Consider the following 10936-nt stretch of genomic DNA (forward strand, 5'->3'; position numbering starts at 1 on the left):
AGAAGCATGGAGTGGAAGACACACATAGTAAAGATGTCAATTCTCCCCAAAGTGATCTCTAGGTTTCATGCGATTCCTATCAAACTCCTAGCCAGTGTTTTGTAGGCACAGACATCTTATTCTAAAGTTTGGAAAGGAAAATGGAAAGGATTTGGCCCCAGAAGTACTGAAACCGCCTTGGCAAAGAACCAAGTGGGAGCAACCACCCCACGCAATATCAAGGCTGACTGTCCAGCTACAGTAATCAAGAAGTGTGCGGGGATAAATATGCAGATTCATGAAAGAGACCAGAGTGCTCAGAAATAGACCCACACCAATGTGCTCAATTTGACCAAGGCGCAAAAACAATTCAAAGGAGGAAGGACAGCGTGTTCAACAAATGCTACTGGAACCCCTGGCCATCCACAGGCAAAAAAGAAATATGACCCTGATCCAAACCTCACACCTTACACAAAAAGTAACTCTAAACAGAGCATGAACTGGATAAAGCATACAACTATAAAACTTTTTAAAAATAGGGGAAAAATCTGTTTCTAGGGCTAGGCAGAGTTCTTAGACATGACACACACACCCCCCACAATTTGTAAAAGAAAAGGTAGTAACTTGGATCCCATCAAAATTCAACACTTTTTCTTCGCAGAAGTCCATATGAAGAGAATGAAGAGACAAGCTACAGACTAAGAGGAAATATTTACAAACCATATATTCCAAAAAGGGTATGTAAAAGTCCCCCAAACTCAACTATAAAATAAAATCCAATTACAAAATGGGCAGAAGACATAAACAGACAGTTCACTGAAGAGAAGATGCAGATGGCAAAAGGCACACGAAAATACACCCAACGTCATTAGCTACCAGGGAAATACAAATTAAAACCACAGTGAGATATCACTATACACCTACCAAAATGTCTAAAATAAAAACTAATGAAAACACCAAATGCTGTTGAAGATGAGAAGAAACCAAATCACTCATATATTGCTGATGGGAATGTAAAATGGTACAGCCATTCTGGAAAACAGTTTGACAGTTTCTTACAAAACTACCTTATCATGCAATTACCATATAATGCCCTCTTAGGCATCCCAGAAAAATGAAAACTTGGGTTCGCACAAAATCTGTATAAGAATGCCCATATCCGCATTCATCTGTTAGAGCCCCAAACTGGAAACAGCCAAATGTCCTTCAGTGAGTGAATGGTTAAACTGTGGTACATATATGCCACGGAGTACTACACAGCAATGAAGAGGAACGGATTACTAATGCATTGCAACAATCTGGAAGGATCTCCGGGGAACTCTGCTCAGTACAAAAAAGCCAATTTCCAAAGGTCAGACACTATTTGATCCCATTGAAATGAGACTTTAGAAAAGATAAAATTTTAGAAATGGAGAACAGATAAGTGGTTGCCATGGGTTAGGCACCGTGGGGGAGGGGGATGGAGGAAGGTGGCCTGCATCAAAGGAAAACACAAAGACCCTTGGGCATTGGAATTCTTCTGTTTCTTGACTGTAGTGGTAGATACACAGGCCTACCTATGTGACAAAAATGATTTAGAATTAAATATAACAAATGAGTACAATGGGAGATCTGAATAAGATGGATACATTGCATCAATGGGAATACCCTGGTAGTGGTATTGTATTAGAGTGGTGCTACCACGGGGGCAAGTGAGTAAAGGGACACAGGATCTCCTGTATTTCTTCTTACTACTGATGTGAATCTACGATTATAGCAATACAAATTTCAATTGAAGATGGCTTTTATTGTTTTGTATTTTAAAACTCACCTTTTATTCAAAACTTGAAAATACGGAAGGATCGGAAAAATCATCATCCTGAAATATACTCGTTCTAATGCATTTCTCTCTGGTGTTTGTTTTACATTTACATGAAAATAAAAAGTGAGAGACAGGGTTAAAACTCAGGGTGGTGACAAGGTGGAGGCCTAGCTGTCCCCCACCTTTTGTGACATCAGAACTCAATGCTTGAGGGATGCCTGGTGACCACAGGACGGTGTGTGTGTGGGGGGTGCCCACCTGTCTTTCAGTTGGGGGGGTACCTTGCTCCACCCAGGCAGCCTGACCGAAGGCCATGGTGATCCACCAGGTGGGCAGCAGGGGGCGAGGGGCAGCCAAGCTCCCTGAACGGAGAAGGGGCAGCCACTGTGAGGATAAGAAGCAGGTGAGGCCAGAGCAGGTGCAGGTGCCTTCCTCCCACCTGGGCTCCCTTTGCCACCCCTGCCTCCCTGGAAGGTCCTCAAAGGCAGGAACAGGCCTTCAGCCTGACTCTCCCTGGAACCTGACCTGGAGGAACACGGCATGGGAGGGAGGTGCTCCTTCCTGAAGCCATTACTGTCACTCTCATTTCACCCCCAGCCCTGCCAGCAGAGGTGTGGGGGTCTGTGTAGTTTCCTGCTGTAGCCCTAGTGCCTAGAATGGTGCTTGGTGCATAATAAGTAGTGAATGAATGAATGAATGAATGAATGAATGAATGAACACAAATAAATTGGCTCATACACCCAAATTGGAGAGCTCTCGGAGCATCTGTCTGAGGGCTGAAATTCAAACCTTACCTGGGGTTTTCGTCAGAATAGACAACACTAACACCTACTGTGCACGGCCTGGTGCTTCCACCCCAGAGTCGCTTTCATGACTTTTTATCACATTGCTGAGAGGCAGCTGTTACCGACCTCATTCACAGATGGGTAAACGGAGGCTCAAAAAGACGAAAAGCCCACACAGCCAGGACCTGCTGTGATTTGAAACCACGCCCATCTGGTTCCGGAACTCTCAGCAAGGTCACCCTGCACTCCACTGCCTCCCAGGTGGAGACGTGAGACAGGAATGGAAAAGGAGGCTGGGAAAGTCAGCTGGGCCTCGCATTCTGTGGGAGGGATGGGATTTTATTCCGAGTTTAAGAAGCCATTGAAGGGTTTTAAGCAGAGCGATGGATGACTGATCTATATATGTTTTCAAAAGATCTGTTCACATGAGCCAACACCTCCTTTATGCTGAACCTCACAGCAAGATGAGGGCCTGACGGGCTCCCATCAGCCTGCAGCTTTTCCTAAAAAGTGTCCCCTGAATACCAAACCCTAGGAATGCTCCTTTTAGAAAAATCATAAAAAGAATTCTGTGATTTGGGGCACACGGATATCCCCGTCCCCTCCTGGAGATTTACACGGCTTGATCACAGACTGAAGGCTCTGAGAAGTCCTGCAGCAAAAGGAAATTCATTTAACTTTCCTTAGCACGGCCTCGCCCAAATCCATTCAACCACAGAGTCCCACTCTTCCTTTTTGAAAGATCTTGCAGTGTATTTCGAAATCCATTTTGCACATAAAGAAACTCAAGCTAGAGAGCAGAAATTATTTGGCTCAGGCCCCAAGACAGAGCAAGGAGAAAGTCTAAAACTTAAACTGGTACTGTTCCCCGCTTTGCCTCCACAGAGCACAAAATAGAAACCTAACCGCGAGCATGCTGGTGAAAAAATATCAACCTGTAAAGCACATTGCCAGAGGAGTGGTTAAAGAAATAAAAGAACATTCAGACCACAGAATACTGATCGGCCATTATAAAGAATTAGACGGCTCTATGTGTCTTACATGAAAAGATTCCCAGGGAATATTGCTATGAAACAGCACCCTGATCTTAAATATACGGTGCAATGAATTTCACATTGGGTGTACACACCCGGGCATTCACCACCCAGGTCAAGCTCCAGAACATTGTGGTGCCCCAGATGGCTCCTTCAGCTCCCCTCCCAGCCGGTGCTCCACCCATGACCATGATTCTGATTTCTATCATCATATATGAGTTGTGTATGTTCTCGAATTTCATGGGAATGAAATCAAACAGTGTGCACCTTTGTGTCTGGCTTCTTTCACTCATCAGTGTGTCTGAAAGTCTCCGCCACGTTGCGGCAATGTAATTTATTTTTGTTTTTGAAGTTAACAATAAGAATAGAGCTGCCAGTATATATAAAGAAAACTATCTGGGGAGAGGAAAATTATGCCAATCTTTTATCTTCTTTGTTGTGGTAGCAGGTCCAAATCTTGGGTACATAAGAAATATATGATTTCAAGTCAAATTAAATCTGGCTCTGTCTACATCTGGTGAGTTTGGGGAAAATTCAATGTCAGTCAATATTGTATCTGCCTTAATCTTCTGCCCATTTTTGCCTGCCACTGACACCGTCATTGACTCAATTCAGACGGGCTGTGGACAGCAGGCGTGCCTGAATTCCCTGTGCCAAGGTCTGCCCAGGTACCATGTGGCCACCAGGAGCCAGGCCCCTCCCAGGCTCAGAACCCCCCCTCTCTTCTCCCACCTCTCTAAAAGGCACTCACCTTTATCCCCTCCAGATCCTGACCTGGCTTCAGGCAGCCCCGTGGCTCCCTCCTGCATCAAAACCCCATGAGGCTGGGGGTGCAGTGTACAGCATGGCAACTGGAGTTAATACTTCCATGTTGTGCTAAGAGAATAGAAACAACCTAAAAGTCCAGCGACAGGTGAAGTGATGAATTGTGCTATAGTCATACACTATAGTATTACTCTTCAATAACACTGAACACAAAAACTGGAGACATCTCAGAAGCATTATGTTGAGCAAAAGTATCTAATCACAAAAGAGTATATACTAGGTGGGCCAACACATGTGAAGTTCAGAACAGGCAAAACTGTTCCAGAGTGACAGAAAGCAGATTAGTGGCTCCCTCTGGCAGGGTTGAGGTCAGGAGGGAGCTGACTGCAAAAGGGCGTGGGGAACTTTCTAGGATGATGGACATGTTCTGTCTCCATTAGAGTGGTTGTCCATAGGTACAGACATTGTCAAAACTCATCAAACTGCACCTTGGAAATGTGTGCATTTTATTTGTATAAAATATGCCATGATAAAGTCGATTCCTTCTAAAGATCCTTTAAAACAAACCCCCCAAAATGTAAAAGTGTGGCAAGAAATGAGAATTGAGGTGGGCCTTCATTCCCAGGAGGGCTAAAGAGGGAAAACACCAGTGAAATGTCAGTAAGTTGCCATGTTACCTTTGGGGGCGTTTGGGGGTCTTGCAGTAAGCATATGTGACTTAGAGAACTAGACGAAAGTTAAGCTCTAAAATTGTTCTGGTTGCTGCCCCGTGCCCACCCCTGTGAGGGACGGAAGCAGGACGCTCGTCTGCCCTCCAGCAATTCTCCTCCCCCCCTTCCTCCTCTTGCCCCCAGACGCTGTTGGTGTTGCTGGTCTTGGTGCTGTATGTGGGCACAGGGATATCCGGTGAGCATTCTGGGAGCTGAGAAGTGGGAGTCAGGAGGGGTACTCTGAAGAGGGCTGCATGCCAAGGGGGCCTCCGTAGCTTGCCTCAAGTGCTGCCCTTCATCCCACTGGGGTGACCAACCATGTTTGTTTAATTACTGTTCATTGGCACTTACTAAAAGGTGTGTTTGTGCCTGTTTCAGGAAGAAGTTGGGAGGTGTCAGAAAGGATCAGAGAATGTAACTACCCCCAGAAGCCTGTGGCTTCCCAGGTAAGATATTCAGGAAGATGCTGAGGGGATGTCAAGCTTGGCTGAGGAAAGCTGGGAAGGTCACTGGTGAGCTGGGTCTTGAAGGATAAGTAGGAGCTGGCCAGGTGGAGAAGGTGGGGAAAGGTGTTCCAAGTAGAAGGGATAGCATGTGCGAAGGCCCAGGGAACTTTCTGAAACCAGTGGCAAAGGGGTTCTATGTGAAAAAGCTCAAAATGCAAGTTTGGTGCCTGCCTTTCAGGGGTTTGAATATCAGACTAAGGAGCCCTCAGAAGAGCCGATAAAGGTCCTCAGGACCTGGCTGAAGGAGAACTTGCATGTTTTCTTGGAGAAGCTGGAGAAGGAGGTGCGTGAGCTGGAGCAGCTGGTGCAGGACCTGGAGGAATGGCTGGACATCCTTCTGGGAGAGGGGCACGCCGAGGAAACCTGCTCCACCTTCAAACATCACCTATGAGGGGCCAGGGCTTGGACTGGGGGAGGAGGCCGAGGGGAAAGGGGAAAGGCTTGCCAGGGGCTCCTCTAAGTAGGGCTAAGCTGTGACACTTGAAGTTCAAGGCAGGCAAGAAAATAAAGAGCTGGGACACTAAGAAGGCTGTTGGTGTCCCTGCTGGTTCATGAACACGCAAAGCATCCGGAGGACCCCAGGGTTCTGTTGAGATAGGCTCCCTTGTACCAGGACTCTGCCTTCGGGGATCAAACGGGTTTCAGAGCCAGCCGCGGGCTCAGGAGCCTTCTCTCCCACTTCCCTGAGATGTGCAAAATTCCTCAACAGGTCAGACAAATTGTCTCACTAGTAAGAATCAGGAAAACAAACTTTGCCTCTCAGGGTTACAGTGAGGATTGAACATGTAAATGTAGAGTGTGTCTGGAATATACTAGGTACCTGACAGTGTATATATGTTTATATTCCATTTATATATTATATTTCATATACTTATATATTTTATTATATACAAAATATACTTATAAATATTTTTATAAAATGTATATAAAAATTGGGGGATACATGAAAAAAGAGTAATTGAAACCTAGATCCTTGAGGAATGGAACCACCCCTGTGGATATTAGTAGAGCCTACAGCCAAGGAGTTGGTGCCCTGAAAACTCTCAGACGCCACCCTATGCCCCCATGCGGGGCTGAATAGGGACAGTCCACGCTGATGTAGACCCCCGACCCATTGACCGTTGTTACTTTTGTTTCCGTGCTTTCTGAGCCCATAAAGCACAGAAAGCCACTCAGGTAGCTCAGGCAATGAGGGCTTATTGTGGTGAAGCAAAGGAGCCAGAATCTCATGGAAATCGGGAGCATACCTTGACCTGGGATGGTGGAGACCGGACCGGGAAGGTTCGTGAGAATCCAAGGCACCCATCAGCCTGCTCCAGGAGCCCTTCTTGCATGATCCCAGGAGCTGCCCTCTGGCGCTCAGCCTTTCCCTTGACTTGGCCTCTCTCTGGTCTCTGCTTCCCTTTCCGTGTCTGCCCACCTCTTCCTGCTTCCAGTAGCTTCCTTGTCCTCCGCTCCATGTAGCCCTTCTTCTGCTTCTGAGTCCTCCTAACTCCAGGACCGCAGCCTCTCCTTTCCAAAGCCCTTCCAACTCCTACTGGCCATGTGACTCCGTCTGTATTTCCCAGTCAAACTGTGGAGAGTGGGTGGGATGTGATCATCCCCTCTCCTTGGCTGGCGCTTCCTGTGCCAGCCAGGCTCTGTGCTGGCCAGTCTTAGGATTGGGTGACCTTGTGGTGGCCACTCCTGATCTAATCAGCTGTGGCAGGAGGGAGAGGGGAGGACCAAGGGCACAGAACAGAGCTACCATGTACAAGTAACAGCCTGGGCCACTTCCTGACAAGGGACTCTCGGCCTTGCTGATGACCTCATTTACATTTCCCAAGGTGGCCAAGGATGTGGAACGTGGCTGAGAGAGTGAGGGCAACTCTTGTACCTCGGAGCCCCAAAAGTCAATCCCGCAGAAGCAGAATTGTATGAGACCAATATTCAAAGGCTGAAGACCGTTGCTGAGAGTGAGATGGGAGGGGTTTGACCATTAGAGTCACCAGAGGAGAGCCTGACTCTGCCTTCAGCTCCCGGGTGTGAAAAACCCAAAGGACACAATCAAGAAGAGTGTGACCACCTTTTATAACTTTGAAGTCTGTTATCATTTGAATGAGGTTAGCAAAATGTTGCCCAGTTAACCTATTAAAGGGCCCACTTTCATATCTACAGAGTGGATTTCGCTTTGGGAGAGAAATAGTCTGTTTTGAGAAGGCACCTCTTCCCAGTTCCTTCCAGTCAATCAAGAAATATTGATTGGGCCATGCGTGTCCAGGCACGGGTGAACTAGACATTTACAGGCTGGCGGGGGAAACCAAAACCAAGTAGAAAAGGCAAAACAAGGCAATTTCAGAGAATAATAAGCATAAGCGTGGACATAAGAGACCACGTAGCAAACCGCTGTAATTTCCAGGTGGACGTAGCGGCTTGGAGGAAGGCAGAAGGGCAGAGAATCGGGGTGCAGTCTGAGGGCACAACCAGCAGGACGTGCTGACGGATGAAACTGAGGGAGAAGGGTCTGGATAGCTGTTCCCCGGGCCTCAGCACTTCCTCTCTTTTCAGCGGAGAGAAACCTGAGCCATGATTCAGGCCCTGATCCAGGTAACCCACTAGGGCAAGATGGAAGAGACAGGCCTGGTCTTGTTAAGAGGAAAGTGGCCAGCTGGAGAAATGTCATGACTACTCAACTCTCCACATTTCTCTTCCTTATTTTAGGCACCTGGAGCATGAGGTCAGCATCACAAACAATTGAAAACTGTTAATTAATTTTAATTGATTGTTTTCTCCTGGATCTCTCTTTTCCTTACTAGATCTATTTGGCCGCCTTCCTACTGCCCCCCTCAGGCTCTTCTCTTGCTAATACTGATCCATTCTGTGTTTTACTTTGTTTTATTGTTTTTGGTCAGCTCCTGTTCTGTTCCTTCAGCTTATGTAATGGGGGAAAAGCCACAGTCATTCAGATTATACATGTTTTAAAGATAAGAATGTGAGGAGTTCAGTTGGTTGCAGCGTGGGCTCTCAGCCACAAGGTTGCCGGTTCGACTCCTCAACTCCTGCAAGGGATGGTGGGCTGTGCCCCTGCAACTAGCAACGGCAACTGGACCTAGAGCTGAGCTGTGCCCTCCACAACTAAGACTGAAAGGACAACAACTTGACTTGGAAAAGTCCCGGAAGTACGCACTGTTCCCCAATAAAATCCTATTCCCCTTCCCAAATAAAAAAAATTTTAAAAGATAAAAATGTGATAGTGTAGACAAAATTGGATTAAGTGAAATGCACCGATGCATTAGCCATATGTATTTCTTAAGAATATGAGGATTATTGAGAAGAAATCATAAAATTGTGACCATTCATATTTAAAGAATGCTTCCTGTGTTCCTGTTTTAGGGGCTTGGTTGAGTGCTATTATCATTTCTAGTTTATAGAGGGGGGAAACTGAGGCATGGAGTGATTACATCATTATTAAGGTCATACAATCAATACGTGGGGAGCCAGGATTCTAACCCAGGCTATTTGGCGTTAAAGCCCTCGCACAAAACCAGCATGCTTTGCAGCCTCTCCTCCATCAAGCCCAGCCAAGACAATGTCTTCTCGTTTAAAAAGTTCTTGTCTTATTGTTAAATAACCATATTTAACATAATTTATAAGAAATAAATATTCATTGCATGTTATTACATGTCAGGTACATACAGAGAGAGAAGTAGAAGTCATGTTACCTGCCCACATATAGCTTGTCTTTCTACTGGGAAGCCAAGAAACAAAGACAGGGGAAATGAAATATCTACATTGCTTTAAAAGGCACTGGGCAAAGAGCCAAAGGCATCTAACTAATTGCCAAGTGAGCTGTATACTTATTGGTCTGCCTGAGAGCTCAGAGAAGGGATAGGGCATTTGAGTTGTCACTAACATGGAAATCTCTCAGTCCAGTTATAGAAAAGTGCTGAGACTTACAATAAACTAGGCTCTGCTCAGGAGTAATCATGGGGAAAACCAGAGAGAGTTGAATGATGGGTCAGTACAGAGAGGGGCACTTCCTGCTAGAATGACATCTCAGGTATGGATGCTGCAGCCCAGCGTAAACCTGGGTCTCAGGTAAGATTTGCAATCATGCTTCCCAAAGGTCTTAATGAGAATCAAATTTAAACAACAAACAACCCTTGAGAAGTAGGGATTTGGGCTCCATTGAAATTATTCCAAGACCAGGAAGGTCCATTTCCAGTCTGCATGTCATATTTTTGATGATGGCAAATAAAAATGTGGATTTAATTTGTTCCCTTAATTCACAAATTTGTTCAACAAAATTGTGAAATGCACTAAATCTAATTTGTTTCGAATCTGGCTGTCAGAAGAATAATTGAGGGCAGTGAGGGATGGAGCCAAAGAAGACGCCTTTCCGGGAGATCCAAATCCCTCCCTTGTGATATTTCCAAGAGGAAATGCATCCCTGCCTGAAGGCAGGGAGACAGAGAAGACTAGAGCTTTATTCAGACACTGCCCCTGACTTCTTGGTAGACTGGCTAAGCCCTCAGCAGACAGGACCGAGTCACCTGCATGCTTTGGCCAAATCACTTCATCCTTAAGAACTTCAGTTTCCCCCTCTGTCATGGGGCTGCTACCACCTCCTTTGAGCAGCTCTTGGGATAGTAAAAGGACATAATGACGGTAAAGCACAGTGCTTAGAAAGCTAGTAGATGCTCAGAAAAAGGAGCAGAACAGACAAGTCCAGGTAGGTCCAGACTCAGGCCCAGTTAAATCCAAGGAACGTTGGGCTTTGCCTCACTCTCTCCATCTCAACTCTGCTTGCCTCTGGGATGGCCCCATTCTCAGGCAGCTGTCCCCACTGGAGTGGCAAGATGGCTTCAGGAGCTCCAGGCTACTCATATCCTATCTATTCCCTGATCAAAGTCCTGTGACCGAGCCTGGTGTCTCTTGGGTATTCGATCACATGCCCATTTCTGAGCTAAACCTCACAGCTAAAGGGACACACTGTTCACATGCGCCAGACCTGTTTCACACACCTGTCCCTCTAGCCAGGGATAGTTAAGCACGGACTGAGTAGGGAATGGTGGTTCCAAGGGAAACCAGGGGGAACGGGTGCTGGAAAGACAAGTTGAGTGCTTTGTTAAAGTATCGACAATAACAACCCTTTACAGTTCCCTCATACCCCGGCGGGGTACAAAGTGCCTTGTCTGCTGTCCTACCTCATTTGGATCTTAGCTCATCTAGACAAGACAAGTGCCGGTTTTTAACACGTGGGGCATGACCAGCTGCTATAGAATTTACTTCTGCCGGTGAGCCCCGGCAAAGTGCATGTCAGTGGAGGTGACGTGAAGGAGCGGAAAGGACAGGGCTTTCGGGTCAAACAGACCTG

At 46.3% G+C, this 10936-nt stretch overlaps 1 protein-coding gene across 1 annotated transcript; it reads left to right on the plus strand.

Moving 5' to 3' along the window:
- Positions 1-2093: 2093 nt before the first annotated feature.
- Positions 2094-5971, plus strand: SMIM23 (small integral membrane protein 23). The gene is made up of 4 exons (XM_019740216.2): positions 2094-2183; positions 5219-5270; positions 5453-5520; positions 5759-5971. The coding sequence occupies exons 1-4, from the start codon at positions 2094-2096 to the stop codon at positions 5969-5971; spliced, it is 423 nt and encodes a 140-aa protein (XP_019595775.1).
- Positions 5972-10936: the final 4965 nt, after the last annotated feature.

Source organism: Rhinolophus sinicus, linkage group LG10 (genome assembly GCF_036562045.2).
Source record: "Rhinolophus sinicus isolate RSC01 linkage group LG10, ASM3656204v1, whole genome shotgun sequence".
Taxonomy (NCBI): Eukaryota; Metazoa; Chordata; class Mammalia; order Chiroptera; family Rhinolophidae; genus Rhinolophus; species Rhinolophus sinicus.

Bases quoted from the DNA above. Each gene is read 5' to 3' on its own strand.
- SMIM23 (XM_019740216.2), top strand. From the start codon at position 2,094: ATGGTGATCCACCAGGTGGGCAGCAGGGGGCGAGGGGCAGCCAAGCTC. The intron at 5,271-5,452 runs GTGAGCATTCTG...TGCCTGTTTCAG, and splicing joins TGTGGGCACAGGGATATCCG to GAAGAAGTTGGGAGGTGTCA. The intron at 5,521-5,758 runs GTAAGATATTCA...CCTGCCTTTCAG, and splicing joins AGAAGCCTGTGGCTTCCCAG to GGGTTTGAATATCAGACTAA.